The sequence below is a fragment of the Pristiophorus japonicus genome, chromosome 5 (assembly GCF_044704955.1).
Source record: "Pristiophorus japonicus isolate sPriJap1 chromosome 5, sPriJap1.hap1, whole genome shotgun sequence".
NCBI classification, from domain to species: domain Eukaryota; kingdom Metazoa; phylum Chordata; class Chondrichthyes; family Pristiophoridae; genus Pristiophorus; species Pristiophorus japonicus.
In genome coordinates, this window is record NC_091981.1 from 164,292,244 (window position 1) to 164,312,252 (window position 20,009).

Here is a 20,009-nt window from a genome sequence, read left to right on the forward strand (position 1 = left end):
AGTCACCCTGCAGCCTCTTAGTGTCCTCCTCACAGCTCACACCGCCACCAAGTTTAGTGTCATCTGCAAACTTGGAGATATTACACTCAATTCCATCATCTAAATCATTGATGTATATTGTAATGAGCTGGTGCCCCAGCACTGAGCCCATGTTTGTTTAGCAGTCAATACGCTGTTAAAACTCCAGTTACACCTATTCCAACAAGTCTTAACATTTAATAGGGTATTTAACAGCGATAAAGCCCAAGTTTTCATCAGTTTCACTGATTACACTGATTGTTGGCTATGGGAGCTATAACTAGTGCACCTTCCTAAAACCCTAGAATGAATTTTCAGCTTCAAGATAGTGCAATACAAGATTTAAACTATCCATAATAGTTACAGACTACATAATACTGTTTCTGGTAATGTAAATTATTTAATCAACTATTTGTTCTCCAATCCAATATAAACAGCATGACTATATAATTCATCTACAATCTGGACCAAAATTTAAGTGAAAAGTAGAAAAAAGATTTTGTTCCTTCAGAGAACGTTTGTTTCTCATTTTAAATTAAACATCAGTGGTATCCTGCTTGCTTTGCATCATTTTATTTTGTAGGCTTTCACGATTTGAATGTAAAAATGCTTCTGCATTCATGTGCTAATTTGTTTCAATGAATATGATTAAGCATACAGTCTAAAAGTTGAATCACACACTCCATGAAAAACAGACTAGTTCTTCCCACAACACAAACAAAATACTGAACAGCAAGATCATATAAATATTCTGACATGATTTTAAAACTGGAAGCAGTTATAATTATTACTGATGGAAAAGGTTATAAAGCCAAATTGTAGTTATCACATTTTCAATAGCTACAGTTTATGCAGATTAAATTCAATGCAACTGATTAAAATAAATCAAAGGATATCCCACAACAAGTTTAATTATTAGTAATGATTAGAATAAACAAAAGATTCAATGCAATCTAAATGTCATACCACATTATAGGAATAATGGAAGAATGATGGCCATGACCAGTGGGTCTGTTAGAAAGAAACAGCAAAGGGATGAAAATGAGTTCAGCCATAAACAATACCATGTGCACTTGCACAACAAAGTTCACTAAAATCAGAAGCAAGGAAACAAGACCACAAATAACCATTTAAAGCACATAGGTTGATGTAGGGAGAAGAACACGGTTGCTTAAGAATATGACTCATACTGCATAATTTGATACTGGGTGTGATTTTAATTTTGACTAGACGTAAAATCAGCTATTTTAGTTTCTCATTAGCAATAGAACATAATTTAGTATATTTTTATAAAAATCCTCTCAAGGCAGCACAGTAGCAAAGCAAGTTTGATTATCAATGCACTGCACAGTGGTTTGATGGGGCATAAATCATGATTCTCCACACAGTGAGTTCATATGTTGGTTTTATCTATTGCCCAAAATCAACAGCCAAATAACAAGCAAAAAAAAAAATAGGATAATGGTCATTTTTTGTGGAGAAGTACTGCTTTGCAGACTGGCAAACCCACTTCTACCAGCCCTTATAGTAATTCTCTAATACTGTTGATATTGTGGGGGGGGTTTAAGTGAGTTGTTTTTAAAGAAACTTACATTTATATAGCGACCTCAGGATGTCCCAAAGTGCTTTACAGCAAATGAAGTACTTTTGAAGTGCTGTCACTGTTGTAATGAAGGAAACGCAGCAGCCAACTAGTGCAACGAGAAGTCTCACAATCAGCAATGTGATAATGACCAAAATAATTAGTTTTAGTGATGTTGGTTGAGGGATAAACATTGGCTAGGACCATGGTGAGAACTCCCCTGCTCTTCTTCAAAACAGTGTCATGGGATCTTTTACATTCACCTGAGAGGGCAGACAGGGCTTCAGTTTAACGTCTCATCTGAAAGATGGCACCTCCTACAGTGCACCACTCGCTCAGTTCTGTACTGGAGTGTGAGCCTTAATTTTGTGTTCAAGTCTCTGGAGTGGAACTTGAACCCACAACCTTCTGACACACAGGCGAGGGTGCTACCAACTGAGCCACGGCTGACACTTTGGTTGCGAAGAAATGGAAAATCTAATAATGCTGATTGAAATACTATTCAAACTGTGCAGCCATATTTCATTTGTATGCTTATTACATAATACACAATAAATATAGTGGAACCTAGATTATCCACATTCACATTTATCTAAAATTCTTGGGAGCCACGGCTTAAATTTTGCATAAACTAAATAAAGTGTTTTAAAGTGATTTCTCAAAGTCTTAGGATCAGTGATCCAGTAGGAAAAAAAGAGAATGTGTATCCTTGCAGCTCTGATATTAGTTCAAGAGACCAACGGTAGTCCAGGAGGCCAGCAGGAGTCAGGAGCTAGCATTTATTTTCAAGAATACCCAATTCTTAAAAACATGGATCTTATTTGCACAGGCTGGGAACTTGACACCACAATCTAAATAGACAAAGAAGCTTAAAAACTCAGCATTCGGGACTTCACGATTATCCGCTGATTCTATAAGGAGTACTCTCCATTATGGTGAATAGGTGAGATTCCACTGAATGAATTTTCTTTTCAAGAAATAATTCAAAATAACATTTCATAACAAAATATATTTTTTATCCTCAATGCTATTCTATTGCCTTTTCCTTTTATGTAAAATAACTGATCAGACAAAAAGCAATTTTCCCTTTAAGGCATATGCTTTAGTGATTTTAAATATCCATCTTGAATTTTGGATAGATGGGCTTGCATTTATACAGTTCTTTACAACATTGCTCAGAAACATACAAGGAATTGCTTTTTGAAAGTGCAGCCACTGTTGTTGTGTTCTGTAAGTGACCTTTATTACCGAGACCAAGGTTCAAATCCAGATAAATGAGACATTTTGTGCATAACATGATCCCACATGTACTGAGGTTAATGACCAGCTACACTAACCGTAGGTGTTGGTTGAAGGAGGAATGTGAAGCAGGGCATTGGAAGAACTCCTTGCTGTGCTTTGAATAGCGCCATGGAATCTTTAAAGTCAATGTGAGTAGACAAATGACCCTCAGTCGGCGCAGACCCCATGGATTTTTAGATATACCCTTATTAAAAACTGGACAGGCTGTTTGAGGGAAGTAATGGAAAACCCTCAAGGGGGGTTGCCATAACCAGGCTGCATTCATATGGTAACGAACTATCCTTGGGAACAATGGCCCAAGAGGCCCACTCCCAAGGCATGGATAACGAGGCTGGCGACTCACTGTTTCTGAGAAGATGAACTCGTTAAGTTAAATGGGCTGGGAGATCGAAACTGTAAAGTCCTTACTCTACAGCATGAAACCATACGAGGTACATTCTGGGGACAAGGTCACTCTGTGACCGTAACTCTTTATTCACAGGACTCCAAAGACGATGACCCTGCATGGGACCTCCCTTTTTATACCTGTGAGATTAGGTAAGGAGTGTCTCCCACAAGTTCACCCCTTGTGGTCAAAGTGTGCATCTAGGTTGTGTGTACACAATAATACAGTGGTGTTACATTGCGGTTACATACATGACATCACCTTCCCCCCCCCCCCCCACCAAAGTCTTATTGGGATCATAGGTTTAGTCTTTCAGGTGGTATACGCTCCCTCGTGGAGCGCCGCAGTTGGGGCTCGGGTTGTTGGACACTGACGTGAGTGTCTGTCACCTGTGGTGATTCCGGCCTGTCCGGGCTGACCACAGGGACTGTGCATTCCTCTGATTGCTTTTGTTGCACGTTCACTGGCGGTGTTGTGAGCTCCATCTCATGGTCTTCTTCAGGTTCCTCTGAGTCGATGCTAAACCTTTTTTTTTAAACTTGGTCCAGATGCTTACGGCATATCTGACCATAGTTGAGTTTTACCACGATGACCCTATTCCCCTCTTTGTCAATTACAGTGCCCTCAAGCCATCTGGGCCCCATGGCGTGATTGAGGACGAATACAGGATCATTTATTTACAGTCATGGTACTCGTTTTGTGACTTGCGTTTGCCCTCAACTATGTCGGTCGGGACTGGGTGAATGAGGGACAACCGAGTTTTGAGTGTCCGTTTCATTAGTAGCTCTGCGGGCAGGACCCCCGTGAGCGAGTGCGGTCGGGATCTAGGAGACGCGATAGGCGGCATTGTAGGGAGGGTCCTTGAATCCTGAGCATACCTTGCTTAATTATTTGGACCGCACGTTCTGCCTGGCCATTGGAGGCCGGCTTGAACGGCGCAGACCTGACGTGGTTGATGCCATTGCCCGACATAAACTCTCGGAATTCGTAGCTTGTGAAACATGGGCCATTATCACGAACCAGGATGTCCGGCAAGCCATGGGTTGCAAAGATCGCACGTAGGCTTTCCACGGTGGTGGATGACGTGCATAAATTCAGAATGATGCACTCGATCCATTTTGAGTACGCATCTACCACAATAAGGAACATCTTACCCATGAACGGGCCTGCGTAGTCAACATGAATGCGTGACCATGGCCTGGTGGGCCAGGGCCAAGGGCTGAACAGGGCCTCCCTAGGGGCATTACCCAGCTGGACACACGTCATGCACCTGCGAACAGAGTGTTCCAGGTCTGAATCAATTCCCGGCCACCAAACGTGTGATCGGGCAATGGCCTTCATCAGCACAATGCCTGGGTGCTCGCTGTGGAGTTCCCTGATGAGTGCCTCCCTACCCTTCTGGGGCATAACTAGCTGGCTGCCCCATAGTAGGCAGTCGGCTTGGATGGAGAGCTCATCCATCCGTCTGTGGAACGGTCTGACCTCCGCAGGGCATGCTCCGTGTGCGGGCGCCCAATCCCCAGTCAGGACACATTTCTTAATCAGGGATAGGAGGGGATCTCTGTTTGTCCAGATTTTGATCTGGTGGGCTGTGATGGGGGAGCCTGCGCTGTCAAAGGCATCGACAGCCATGACCATCTTGGCGTTTTGCTCCACTGCCCCCTCAGTGGTGGCCGGTGGCAGCCTGCTGAGCGCGTCAGTGCAATTTTCAGTGCCGGGCCGGTGCCGGATGGAGTAGTCATAAGCAGCCAGCGTGAGAGCCCATCGCTGTATGCGAGCTGATGCGTTGGCATTGATCGGCTTGCTGTCTGACAACAGGGATGTTAATGGCTTGTGGTCCGTCTCTAATTCAAACTTCCGACCAAAGAGGTACTGATGCATTTTTTTTTACACCATAGACACATGCAAGCGCTTCCTTCTCGAACATCCCATATCCCCGTTCTGCTTGAGCGCGCGACCTGGAGGCATAAGCCACAGGTTGTAGTTGACCCTCAGCATTGCCCTGCTGCAACACGCACCCAACCCCATAAGACGATGCATCACATATCAGAACCAATTTTTTTTTACAGGGGTCGTACAGGGTCAACAACTTGTTTGAACAAAGTAGGTTTCATGCCCGATCAAAAACCCGTTCCTGACAGTCCCCCCAAAACCAATCGCAACCCTTACGCAGGAGCACATGTAGCGGCTCCAACAATGTGTTCAAGTTCGGCAGAAAGTTCCCGAAATAGTTCAACAGTCCCAGGAATGAACACAACTCCGATGTGTTGCAGGGTCTGGGTGCTCGTCGAATCGCCTCTGTTTTGGATTCGGTGGGCCGAATCCCAGCTGTAGCAACCCTCCTGCCCAGAAACTCAACCTCAGGAGCTAAGAACACACATTTAGACTTCTTGAGTTGCAGGCCTACCCGGTCCAGTCGGCGTAGCACCTCCTCCAGGTTGTGGAGGTGTTCCTCGGAGTCTCGACTCGTGATGAGGATGTCGTCCTGGAATATGATCGTTCCAGGAATGCATTTAAGCAGGTTTTCCATGTTTCGTTGAAAAATCGTGGCCGCTGATCGAATGCCAAACGGGCACCTGTTATAAACGAACAGTCCCTTGTGTGTGGTGATGGTAGTCAGTAGTTTAGATTCGTCGGCCGGTTCCTGGGTCATATAGGCTGAAGTGAGGGCCAACTTGGTGAACAGCTTGCCGCCTGCCAGCGTGGCGAAGAGGTCCTCCGCTCTCGGGAGCAGGTATTGATCTTGTAGGGACACCCGATTGATGGTGGCCTTGTAGTCGCCACAGATCCTGACAGAGCCATCTGCTTTTAGGACGGGAACCATGGGGCTCGCCCAGTCGCTGAATTCAACAGGTGAGATGATGCCCTCTCTCAACAGCCGGTCCAATTCGCTCTCGATCTTTTCCCACATCACATACGGCACCGCTCTGGCTTTGTGGTGCACTGGCCTGGTGTCCGGGGTGATGTGTATCACTACTTTAGTGCCTTTAAAAGTCCCGACACCAGGTAGTGAATTGAATTGTTGTAGGACTTGTGAGCAGGAACTTCGCTCCACAGATGACATTGCGTGAACATCCCCCCATTTCCAGTCCATCTTAGCTAACCAGCTCCTCCCCAACAGTGCGGGACCATTGCCCGGGACAATCCAGAGCGGCAGCCAATTCACTAACCCATTGTGTGTGACAGCCAACATTGCACTGCCTAGCACCGGAATGATTTCTTTAGTGTAAGTCCGTAATTGTGTCTCAATACGTGCTAATTTGGGTCTACTGGCTTTAAGTGGCCATAGCTTCTCAAATTGCTGAACGCCCATGAGTGACTGGCTGGCCCCAGTGTCCAGCTCCATGCGTACAGCGATACTGTTTAATAAAACCCTCACCATTAGTGGCGTTTTGGTGTATGAACTGTGAATATTTGCCACATGGACCCGCTGAACCTCAGCGTCCAGCGATTTGCCCCAAAAGTCATCCTGCCTCAAAGAACCCGCTTCTGGTCCATCCGCCTCATATTAGTCTGGTTGCAGACTTCCTGCACATTCGAGTTAAGTGGCCACTGAGATTGCAGTTCCTGCAGACAAACTGTTGAAATCTGCAAGATCTAGCTGAGTGTTTTCCCCCACACCTCCAGCATGAGTTAAAGGTTCCATTGTTGGGAACAAAGGGACTATGGCCAGGCATTCCGCGCTGACTGTCCCTTTGACTGCTCTTAAGTATCCTATTAGTGGGTGTCAATGGCCCCATCCCGCGCCGCATTGTCCACTGTGATGGCGTGAATGTCTGTTCAGCCTGCCATTGTCTCTGTTGAAGTCCTACTCTGGGGTCTATTGCTGCCTGGGGAGTGTCGGACTGCCCCTGCCTGCCTGCGGGGCTCTGAGTCGTATTGATGATGTTGACTCCCTGATCTATCGGCGCGTTAGAGGCAGAACTGCGCGCGTATATTATTTTCGTCTCTTCCTCCCCCGCCATGAAAATTTGTGCTATCAACGCCGCTGCTTCCAAGGTCAAATCCTTGGTCTCAATTAATTGGCGGAAAATTGCCGCATGACCGATGCCCTTGATAAAGAAGTCCCTTAGCATCTCCCCCTTGCAGACGTCTGTGAACTTACAGAGGCTGGCCAAACGCTGGAGGTCCGCTACGAAGTCCGGTATGCTCTGTCCTTCACGACGTCGGTGGGTGTAGAATTTGTGTCGGGCCATGTGTATGCTACTCGCCGGTTTGAGGTGCTCCCCGATCAATTTGCTAAGTTGTTCAAAGGTTTTGTCCGCCGGCTTTTCGGGTGCTAGTAAGTCCTTCATGAGCGTGTAAGTCTTTGGTCTGCAGCTGGTCAAAAGATGAACCCTTCGCTTGTCGGCCGCTGCATCCCCCAGCCATTCTTTTGTAATGAAGCTTTGCTGAAGCCTCTCGACAAAATCGTCCCAGTCTTCCCCAACACAGTACCGTTCCTCTGTGCTACTGGTGGCCATTCTCGTAGGTCGTGAATTCCCGTTTCTCGTCGCCAATGTAAAGTCCTTACTCTATAGTATGAAACCACATGAGGCACATTCTGGGGACAAGGTCACTTTGTGATCTTAACTCTTTATTCACAGGACTCCAAAGACGATGACCCTGCGTGGGACCTCCCTTTTTATACCTGTGTGATTAGATAAGGAGTGTCTCCCACAAGTTCACCCTTTGTGGTTAAGGTGTGCATCTAGGTTGTGTGTACAGTAATACAGTGGTGTTACATTGTGGTTACATAGAAACATAGAAAATATGTGCAGGAGTTGGACATTCGGCCCTTCGAGCCTGCACCGCCATTCAATGAGTTCATGGCTGAACATGCAACTTCAGTACCCCATTCCTGCTTTCTCGCCATATCCCTTGATCCCCCTAGTAGTAAGGACTACATGACAGAAACGAGATTGAAGCCATTACCGGCCAATATCATCCTCATAGGCAGTCCCTCGAAATGAGGATGACTTGCTTCCACACCAAAAAAAAGAAAGAATGAGTTCACAGGTGTTTCGAATGAAGAACCCGAATTACATCCTCAAGGGTGGAAGATGCCTGTGCGTGGATTTTTTTTCAGTGTGGTGGCTGGTGGGCTTGACAGAGCTAGGTCTTGTTTCAGTAGTAAGAATTACCCAAGACTACTGGAGACCTGTTCTGCTGCACGGAACTAGTGCGCACACATATCGCAGTGTGGGCTGGCCCATGCTGCCCCTGGCCCCGAACTCACACCTCCCCATGGCCCCAATCACATCCCTCCACAGTCTCTCACAGCTCCTTCGCCCTGATCTCGCCGCTCCTGCTGCATCTGCCCACGCTCCAATCACCGACCTGGACCTTGCTGACGTCACTCGTCATTGCCGTTGCCCTCCTGCACCAGCTCGCGCTATATCTTGTGGTGGCCTGCCTCCATGCTGTTCCCGGGGCTGCACGCCGCTCCTTTTATGGCCCCGATCTGCCACTGGGTTTCTCGCAGGTCAGGGCCTCCCTGCATGCCCAACACCAAAAACAGCAGGCTAGAGAGAGCGAAGTCTCTCTCGAGAGAGAGTGAAGAGAGACCGACCATTAAGGACATTAAAACATATCAAGAAGACATCAAACCTGAAGTACCTTTTGTTACCACAGAGGCCAGGGCCTGGAAGGTGGGAAGAGCCACAAATGACTCGAGTGGATGACCCATCCAAACCTGGGAGGAAGCCTGGAAACCATGCCCTGAGGCCTTGCGTCCATTAAAACACAGACAGTGGTATTGGGGTGGGGGGGTATATCAGAGAGCCGTTTTGGATAGTTCTCTCTCCTGCCCTCACCACAACGGACCATCATGAGGAACTGAGCCTTGCTCTTCCAACCGAGACGGACTTCGACTCAGACTGGGACTCGCATAACGCAAGACTGATACGGAACCAGGTAGCCGAGACGTATGGAAAGAAGCTGCAAGCAAGAGCAAGGGCAATCTAGGTGAGCATTGCTAAGCCTACACCCCCACAAGATCATTTACTTGGGAAAGGGGGCGCTTGTATGTTCTTACCAAACCAGAGGGGGTTTAGTGTTAGAAGGTTCCGGTGATAGTTTAGTTCACGGCAGGGTGTCTTTAGGTCGTGGTAAGTCAGCACGACAGGGGCTTGTTGGACAAGCCAGGGTTGTACTGTTGTAAACTGTACTGTTGTGTACACACCGCTTGTACTGTATACGAGTGGGGTGGTTTTGTTAACCTTAATAAACACTGTATGGGTGAGCCCGAAAATGCTGTCTGTGTTCAAATATGTGCTCAGTAATCCCTATTATCAACAAATATGATGTGATTGGGATTACGGAGACGTAGCTCCAGGATGATCAGGGCTGGGAACTCAACATCCAGGGGTATTCAACATTCAGGAAAGATAGAATAAAAGGAAAAGGAGGTGGGTAGCATTGTTGGTTAAGGAGGAAATTAAGGCAAAAGTTCGGAAGGACATTAGCTTGGATGATGTGGAATCTATATGGGTAGAGCTGCAGAACACCAAAGGGCAAAAAACGTTAGTGGGAGTTGTGTACAGACCTCCAAACAGTAGTAGTGATGTTGGGGAGGGCATCAAACATGAAATTAGGGGTGCGTGCAATAAAGGTGGAACAGTTATAATGGGTGACTTTAATATGCACATAGATTGGATTAACCAAACTGGAAGCAATACGGTGGAGGAGGATTTCCTGGAGTGCATAAGGGATGGTTTTCTAGACCAATATGTCGAGGAACCAACTAGGGGGGAGGCCATCTTAGACTGGGTGTTGTGTAATGAGAGAGGATTAATTAGCAATCTCATTGTGCGAGGCCCCTTGGGGAAGAGTGACCATAATATGGTGGAATTCTGCATTAGGATGGAGAATAAAACAGTTAATTCAGAGACCATGGTCCAGAACTTAAAGAAGGGTAACTTTGAAGGTATGAGGTGTGAATTGGCTAGGATAGATTGGCGAATGATACTTAAGGGGTTGACTGTGAATGGGCAATGGCAGACATTTAGAGACCGCATGGATGAACTACAACAATTGTACATTTCTGTCTGGCGTAAAAATAAAAAAGGGAAGGTGGCTCAACTGTGGCTATCAAGGGAAATCAGGGATAGTATTAAAGCCAAGGAAGTGGCATACAAATTGGCCAGAAATAGCAGCGAACCCGGGGACTGGGAGAGATTTGGAACTCAGCAGAGGAGGACAAAGGGTTTGATTAGGGCAAGGAAAATGGAGTACGAGAAGAAGCTTGCAGGGAACATTAAGACGGATTGCAAAAGTTTCTACAGGTATGTAAAGAGAAAAAGGTTAGTAAAGACAAACGTAGGTCCCCTGCAGTCAGAATCAGGGGAAGTCATAACGGGGAACAAAGAAATGGCGGACCAATTGAACAAGTACTTTGGTTCGGTATTCACTAAGGAGGACACAAACAACCTTCCGGATATAAGAGGGGTCAGAGGGTCGAGTAAGGAGGAGGAACTGAGGGAAATCCTTATTAGTCGGGAAATTGTGTTGGGGAAATTGATGGAATTGAAGGCCGATAAATCCCCAGGGCCTGATGGACTGCATCCCAGAGTACTTAAGGAGGTGGCCTTGGAAATAGTGGATGCATTGACAGTCATTTTCCAACATTCCATTGACTCTGGATCAGTTCCTATGGAATGGAGGGTAGCCAATGTAACCCCACTTTTTAAAAAGGAGGGAGAGAGATAACAGGGAATTATAGACCGGTCAGCCTGACATCGGTAGTGGGTAAAATGATGGAATCAATTATTAAGGATGTCATAGCAGTGCATTTGGAAAGAGGTGACATGATAGGTCCAAGTCAGTATGGATTTGTGAAAGGGAAGTCATGCTTGACAAATCTTCTGGAATTTTTTGAGGATGTTTCCAGTAGAGTGGACAAGGGAGAACCAGTTGATGTGGTATATTTGGACTTTCAGAAGGCTTTCGACAAGGTCCCACACAAGAGATTAATGTGCAAAGTTAAAGCACATGGGATTGGGGGTAGTGTGCTGACATGGATTGAGAATTGGTTGTCAGACAGGAAGCAAAGAGTAGGAGTAAATGGGGACTTTTCAGAATGGCAGGCAGTGACTAGTGGGGTACCGCAAGGTTCTGTGCTGGGGCCCCAGCTGTTTACACTGTATATTAATGATTTAGACGAGGGGATTAAATGTAGTATCTCCAAATTTGTGGATGACACTAAGTTGGGTGGCAGTGTGAGCTGCGAGGAGGATGCTATGAGGCTGCAGAGTGACTTGGATAGGTTAGGTGAGTGGGCAAATGCATGGCAGATGAAGTATAATGTGGATAAATGTGAGGTTATCCACTTTGGTGGTAAAAACAGAGAGACAGACTATTATCTGAATGGTGACAGATTAGGAAAAGGGGAGGTGCAACGAGACCTGGGTGTCATGGTACATCAGTCATTGCAGGTTGGCATGCAGGTACAGCAGGCAGTTAAGAAAGCAAATGGCATGTTGGCCTTCATAGCGAGGGGATTTGAGTACAGGGGCAGGGAGGTGTTGCTACAGTTGTACAGGGCCTTGGTGAGGCCACACCTGGAGTATTGTGCACAGTTTTGGTCTCCTAACCTGAGGAAGGACATTCTTGCTATTGAGGGAGTGCAACGAAGGTTCACCAGACTGATTCCCGGGATGGCGGGACTGACATATCAAGAAAGACTGGATCAACTGGGCTTGTATTCACTGGAGTTCAGAAGAATGAGAGGGGACCTCATAGAAACGTTTAAAATTCTGATGGGGTTAGACAGGTTAGATGCAGGAAGAATGTTCCCAATGTTGGGGAAGTCCAGAACCAGGGGACACAGTCTAAGGATAAGGGGTAAGCCATTTAGGACCGAGATGAGGAGGAATTTCTTCACCCAGAGAGTGGTGAACCTGTGGAATTCTCTACCACAGAAAGTTGTTGAGGCCAATTCACTAAATATATTCAAAAAGAAGTTAGATGAAGTCCTTACTACTAGGGGGATCAAGGGGTATGGTGAGAAAGCAGGAATGGGGTACTGAAGTTGCATGTTCAGCCATGAACTCATTGAATGGCGGTGCAGGCTAGAAGGGCCGAATGGCCTACTCCTGCACCTATTTTCTATGTTTCTATGATCCAGAACTTGCAGTAAGGGGGTTTGTATGCTCTCTATGGGCGGGGCGAAACCACTTACAATAACCGGCGATTGCAGCGAGGACTATTGGTTACCACAAAAACTGGTTACATCAGTTTAACATCTCATCCAAGGTTTGACACATCTGACAGTGCAGCACTGTCTCACTACTTCAGTGTCAGTGTCAATTACACAATGAGGACAGAAATTTTATATCACAGATCGACTTGCACAGAAAACTAGAATGAAACTACTCAAACTATGGCCCCTAATAAAGAGAGGAACCCATCATCTCATTTGTCATCCCACTCAGGTCCAGATAATGGGCCTGAGTTTGGTCAAACCTAAGTTCCACCCCATATACCGTCGAAAGGACCGCTAAGATCCTGACGGTACTTTGGGCAGAAGTTTGGTGGAAAAATGTGGAAAAAAACCATCCAGCTAAAAAAATGGCCTTACATGATGATTCTGGGTGGCAGGTTGGATTCTGCACGGCAAATGCGACCCTCGGCAAAGTAATGCCGAGGATAGAGTCTGCTGGAGCGGAGGACCACCCGGACCAATCTCGGGAGAGAACGGGCGAGAGGACTTTTGTCGGCGTTACACGCCGGTGTACGCCAGCGGACACTCACCAGCAGTCTTCTCTCCCCGCCGGCATGAGGGCCTCACCAAACTCGCTTGGATGGGAGAGGCTCATAAAACAGGGAGACCGGTGAGAATACTCGGCGGCAGCTGGCAGTAATTTCACTAAATTCGGGCCCAATGTCCCAGTTGCTAGAATTGTCCTAGCTGGATGAACAATGGAAAGCTTATCATGTGTTCTGTACTGGTAAGATGTGCAATTTTACTGGTTATCTGTACAAACCTGGGGTCCCTAAACCGTGGCCAACCTGTGCTTAAACTCTCCAGACTTGGGTAAGTTGGGTATGTCCCAATAGGGAGAGATTGTGCAACCTGTGGGGCAAACAGAAATTCTATAGGTGTTAGTTTCTCAGTAGCTTGGATTCGAAACTCAAACACGGTGATGGGTTTCCGTGGATGTCAGATACCCAGCTGGTGAGAAAAATACAAACTCATTTAATGTAGATTTTAACCTTGATCCCAACAATAAAGGATTTAAGCACTGTCCCAAATAGTTCAAAGTTCCTTAAGCCATTTCCTAACCTATTTGGAATTTTAAACAGATATCAGGAAGTTTTTCTTCTCAGTGTCATTCACCTTTGGAATAACTTGCTGGCTTGTGCATTGAGTGCCGATTTGCTGCTAGCATTCAGAAGAAAGCTGGATGAGTTCCTTGCCAAGGCAGATATTACAGTGTACAAAAGATAGCTGAGTTATTGTGTAATGTGCCTCATAGGGAGAGGCGCAACGAGACCTGGGTGTCATGGTACGTCAGTCATTGAAAGTTGACATGCAGGTACAGCAGGTGGTGAAGGAGGCAAATGGCATGTTGGCCTTCATAGCTCGGGGATTTGAGTATAGGAGCAGGGAGGTCTTACTGCAGTTGGACAGTGTAAAGTCCTGTCCCCTCAGTACAGATTCACACGAGGCATGTAGTGAAGTCAAGGTCACTCTGGACCTGCACCTTTATTTCACAGCTCTGGAATGCCACACTTGCAAGAGAAGTGCAGCATTCCAGAGCTGTGAAATAAAGGTGCAGGTCCAGAGTGACCTTGACTTCACTACATGCCTCGTGTGAATCTGTACTGAGGGGACAGGACTTTACAGTGGTGACAGGTTACGGGATTACAGAATCCACAGAATGGCGAACAACGGATCAGATGAAAAGTACAATGTGGGAGACAATTGGGAGGACTTTATAAAAAGGCTCCAGCAAAGCTTTGTAACCAAAGACTGGTTAGGCGACGATAAGGCAGACAAGAGAAGAGCCCATCTCTTGACCAGCTGTGGCTCGAAAACATACGCTTTAATGAAGGATCTGTTGGCACCTGAGAAACCAGCAAGCAAGTCGTTTGAAGAATTGAGCACACTGGTAAGAGACCACCTGAAGCCAGTGAGCAGCCTACACATGGCCAGACACAGGTTCTACAACTACAGACGTTGTGTGGGCCAGAGCATACCCGACTTCGTGGCGGAACTTCGGAGGTTGGTTAGTTTATGTGAGTTCTCCGATGAACTGAGGAGAGAAATGCTGAGAGACTTTTTCATTGAAGGAATAGGCCATGCAGGCATATTCCAAAAGCTCATAGAGACCAAGAACCTGACCTTAGAGGCAGCAGCACAGGTTGCACAGACATTCTTGGTAGGGGGAAGAAGAAACGAGGTTGATTTACAATATAGGTACGACAACTAACGAAATATCGGAAGAAGTTCACAGCACTAAACAAGCTGCTACCCCCACACACAGACAAAACCGGGAGAACAAGCTCTTGACAGCAGGCAGAAGCCATCAAGGGCCACAGGAACGGCCGTTCACACCTCATCAACCCACAATGCGAGCAATCAACTACAAACTGAGAGAAGCTCAAGAGAGATCAGCCAGACGCAGCTCATTCTTTGGGAACTCTTTGAACAATGGAACAGGTCTGTGCTGGAGGTGTGGGGGTGGGCACTCACTCGTCAAGGGGATGTCGATTTCAGCAGGCTGTTTGCAGAAATTGTGAATATACAGGGCATTTGGCCCGCATGTGCAAAAAAACAGCAGCTCGGCTGGTATACGAATCAGATGGGTTGGAAAGCGGACCAGAAGATGGTGGGGACAGTACCCGGGACACTGGTGTACAATGGGTCAACACGATCAATGGCCGCTGCTCCTACAACAGGATGCCTCCTATAATGATGAGGGTCCTACTCAACGGGATATCTGTCAACATGGAGCTGGATACGGGAGCGAGTCAATCTCTCATGGGCACTCAACAATTTGAACAACTGTGGCCGCATAAAAGAGACAGACCAAAAGTCAAGGGTCGACACCACACTAAGGACCTATAACCAAAGAAATCGTACCAGTCCTCGGCAGCGCCATGCTCTCTGTCACACACAAAGGGACAGTGAACCGACTTCCCCTGTGGATTGTCCCCGGAGACCCCCCCCAGCACTGCTGGGGAGAAGCTGGCTGGCAAAACTAAACTGGAAATGGGATGATGTCCATGCCATGTCATTAGAGGAATGGACCTCCTGCTCAACAGTCATAAAGCGATTTGAACATCTCTTTCAGCCAGGTGTGGGCACTTTCAAAGGGGCCAAAGTCAAAATCTACATCACACAGGATGCTAGACTGGTCAATCACAAGGCCTGAGCTGTACCCTATGTGATGAGGGAAAAGATTGAACACGAACTAGACAGGCTTCTGTGGGAAGGCATCATATCACCTGTGGAATTTAGCGACTGGGCAAGTCCCATCGTCCCAGTCGATAGATCCGTACGAATCTGTGGGGACTACAAATCTACCATAAACAGAGTCTCCCTATAGGACCAGTACCCGCTGCCCAGAGCGGAGGACTTATTTGCCACATTGGCTGGAGGTAAACTTTTCTCAAAATTAGATCTCACATCTGCGTATATGACGCAAGAATTGACCGAGGAATCCAAGCTACTCACCACCATCAACACATATCGAGGCCTTTTCATGTACAATAGATGCCCATTCGGCATCTGGTCGGCAGCTGCCATATTCCAGCGCAACATGGAGAGTCTGCTCAAGTCCATCCCGGGGACGGTTGTATTTCAAGACGACATACTTATCACGGGCAGGGACACCGACTCCCATCTCCGTAATTTGGAGGAAGTACTAAAGCGGTTGATTCGGGTAGTTATACGAGTCAAGAAATCCAAGTGCCTGTTTCTCGCACCCAAGGTTGAATTTTTGAACAGAAGGATTGCCGCTGATGGAATCCGCCCAACAGAGTCCAAAAACAGAAGCAATTCACCTGGCAACCAGGCCCCGGAATGTCTCAGAACTGCGCGCCTTTCTCGGGCTACTCAATTACTTTGGGAACTTTATGCAGAACTTAAGCACGCTGCTGGAGCCTCTCCACGTGCTACTCAGGAAGGGGTGCGACTGGTTTTGGGGGGACGCGCAGGAATGCGCCTTCAATAAGGCATGCAACGTTCTGTGTTCCAACAGTGTTTTGACTTTCTTTAACCCAGGTAAAAAGCTAGTTCTCACATGCGATGCGTCAGCGTATGGGGTCGGGTGCGTTTTGCAACATGTCAATAGTGCGGGCAAATTACAATCCATAGCTTATGCCTCCAGGTCACTCTTGCGGGTGGAGCGCGAATACGGAACAGTAGAGAAGGAGGCGCTCGCGTGCGTGTACGGTGTCAAAAAGATGCACCAATACCTTTTCGGGGCCAAGTTCGTGTTAGGAACCGACCACAAGCCCCTCATGTCCCTCCTATCCGCGAGCAAGGCAATAAACGGCACTCAGCAGGCTACCCCTGGCGGCCACGGAAGGGTCTGACGAACAGGACTGTGAGATAGTCATGACAATCAATGCCTTTGAGTCCACAGGTTCGCCCATGATGGCTCGCCAAATCAGAGCCTGGACGGCCAGCGACCCCACGTTATCCTTAGTCAAAAGATGTGTCCTAACCGGTGACTGGGCAGAGGCTCGCGATGCCTGCCCCGAGGAATTAAAACCCTTTCACAGGTGCATGCATGAGCTGTCACTACAAGCAGACTGCCTGATGTGGGGCAGCCGAGTAGTCATGCCTCTGCGAGGCAGAGAGGCATTTGTCCGGGAGCTCCACCGCGAGCACCCGGGGATCGTTCTCATGAAGGCCATAGCCAGATCCCATGTCTGGTGGCCTGGTATTGACGCGGACTTGGAGCTCTGCGTCCGAAGGTGCACCATTTGTGCCCAACTCAGCAATGCCCCCAGGGAGGCTCCACTGAGCCCCTGGCCCTGGCCTACCAAACCGTGGTCACGAGTGTACGTAGACTATGCGGGCCCATTCATGGGCAAAATGTTCCTCGTAGTTGTAGATGCATTTTCAAAGTGGATCGAATGCACCATTTTAAACTCGAGCACAACCTCCACCACTGTGGAGAGCCTCGCAACCATGTGTGCAACGCACGGAATCCCTGACATATTGGTCAGTGACAATGGTCCGTGCTTCACCAGCACAGAATTCCAAGACTTTATAATTGACCACAGCATAAATCACGTCAAGACGGCACCGTTCAAGCCGGCCTCCAACGGCCAGGCGGAGAGAGCAGTACAAATCATTAAACAAGGCACGCTTAAAATCCAAGGTCCCACGCTGCAGGGTCGCCTGTCGCGACTGCTGCTGGAATACAGATCTCGTCCGCACTCACTGACTAGGATCCCCCCCCGCGCAACTGTTGATGAAAAGAACTTTAAAAACAAGGCTCTCATTAATCCTCCCAAACATGCACGAAATCGTTGAGGCAAAGCGCCATAAGCTGACTGAGTACCATGACAGAAATTCGAGGGGGAGATGGAATGAGATAGGGGACAAAGTGTTTGTACTAAACTATGGCAGGGGTCCCAAATGGCTTGCAGGAACAGTAACGGGCAAGGAAGGAAACAGGCTACTGGTAGTACAAATGGACAATGGCAAAACCTGCCGGAGGCATGTGGACCAAGTCAAAAGCAGATTTACCAACAACACTGCGGAACCAGAGGCAGACTACAATGCGGAACTTGCACCATACCTGGTGGACAGACAGAGGGAACAACCTGAGGAAAGGGCAATCCCAACAGACAGCCCAGGCGAGTCAACAACAATCACACCAATCGAAACAGATAGCCCAGGCGAGATACCAGCAACCACACCCAAAAAAAAAGACACCAAGGCAAACAACTGAACCACAACTCAGACGCCCCACGCGAGAGCATAGACCACCCGAGAGACTGAACCTATAAAGACAATAAGACCTTGGGGGCCTTGGTGAGGCCTCACCTGGAATATTGTGTTCCGTTTTGGTCTCCTAATCTGAGGAAGGATGTTCTTCTTATTGAGCGAGTGCAGTGAAGGTTCACCAGACTGATTCCCGGGGATGGCAGGACTGACATATGAGGAGAGACTGGATCGACTGAGCCTGTAATCACTGGAGTTTAGAAGGATGAGAGGGAATCTCATAGAAACATATAAAATTCTGACGGGACTGGACAGGTGAGATGCAGGAAGAATGTTCCCGATGTTGGGGAAGTCCAGAACCAGGGGACACAGTCTAAGGATAAGAGGTAAACCATTTAGGACTGAAATGAGGAGAAACTTCTTCACTCAGAGAGTTGTTAACCTGTGGAATTCTCTACCGCAGAGAGTTGTTGATGCCAGTTCGTTGGATATATTCAAGAGAGAGTTAGATATGACCCTTATGGCTAAAGGGATCAAGAGGTATGGAGAGAAAGCAGGAAAGGGGTACTGAGGTGATGATCAGCCATGATCTTATTGAATGGTGGTGCAGGCTCGAAGGGCTGAATGGCCTACTCCTGCACCTATTTTCTATGTTTCTATAGTCATGGTGGTCTCCTGGAACCCATTTTGATTGCCTTCGAGGGTTGAGATGATTTCCCTGAATTGGCCAAACGTTTTATTTTATACCTCTCCCAGAAGATTGCATGATTGCTGTTGGGTGGGGAGCATTGTGTGTCATGTTGCTTAGTTGCAATATGACTATATGGACAGGCTTGATAGACCAGATGGACTCTTCCTGTCCATGAGTTTCATATGTTGAAATTGCCTTGCTGTATCACATTTTTGAATTTGATTGATTGCTCTTGGATCATGCAAAAAAAGCTGCAGTGCTTTACAACAGTCCTAAAAGTACAAGGTAAATTCAGCAATCCCAGCAGGGAGTCACACTCAAAAGGGTTGGAGGATGAGAACTAAAATACTGTAGCATTACTTTTGACCTCCCTTCTAGCATGGTTTTCTACTGGGACCATGAGATTACAAAATAGATCCGTACATTATTTTCAAATGTACAGATTGCAGTTAAAGAAAGCTATCTGTTTAAATAACAAATTAATACCACCCATTTTGAAATTATTCAAGCTTTTCTGGCAGAAATCAATTTCAGGACCACAGTTATTCAGGAATCTATTAGCAGCTCTTCAGCCCCAGAGATTTTCTAAGTCAAAGAGACAGTTAAACTAATTTTTAAAAAAGATAATGGCCCGGTGTTTCCTCATACATTTCAATGTAACAACTGTGTAAGAGCTGGGTTTTGCTAGGCTTTTCCGAGGAAATTCGCACGCAAGTAACTTGCACTGGTTTTACGCCAGAAGCTCACTATGCACAAATTTACTCAATCTTTTGCACTACGCTTGAGTTATGTCCACTAAAACCCCACTTAACTTATTTGAATAGCTCTGTCCCCATGCAAAATACCAGAGAATACGAATTTCCTGCATTCATGCCAGTTCACAACAGATGTAAATTTGTGGGTGCCGCAGGACTCAAAGTCACTATTTCTGGTATTTTATAGGGATTTTTCCTTTTCCTTACTGAGACCTGCACAGTATTTTCTATATCTTTGAATTTTCTTTTATAGCATCAGAATCTTACATTAAAAAGAGAAAAGCCTCCATAATTTGCATTTTCTTAAACATGTTTTGCTTAATGTGCATAAGTGGCAGTTTTATGGCTTCAACCTTTAATTTTCATACCATTAAGAAGATAAAGAGGAA

General features: G+C 46.8%; 1 protein-coding gene across 6 annotated transcripts in view; it reads right to left on the minus strand.

Moving 5' to 3' along the window:
• Positions 1-20,009, minus strand: part of ppp1r9a (protein phosphatase 1, regulatory subunit 9A) — a 424,704-nt gene that overhangs the window by 57,440 nt on the left and 347,255 nt on the right. For 4 of the 6 annotated variants that reach the window (XM_070881066.1, XM_070881067.1, XM_070881064.1 and 1 more), the window contains one exon: positions 985-1,029. The exons of the other annotated variants lie outside the window; for them this stretch is intronic. In XM_070881066.1, the coding sequence (XP_070737167.1) occupies positions 985-1,029 (45 nt within the window). The remainder of the gene's footprint in view (positions 1-984; positions 1,030-20,009) is intronic. 6 annotated transcript variants of the gene reach the window in all.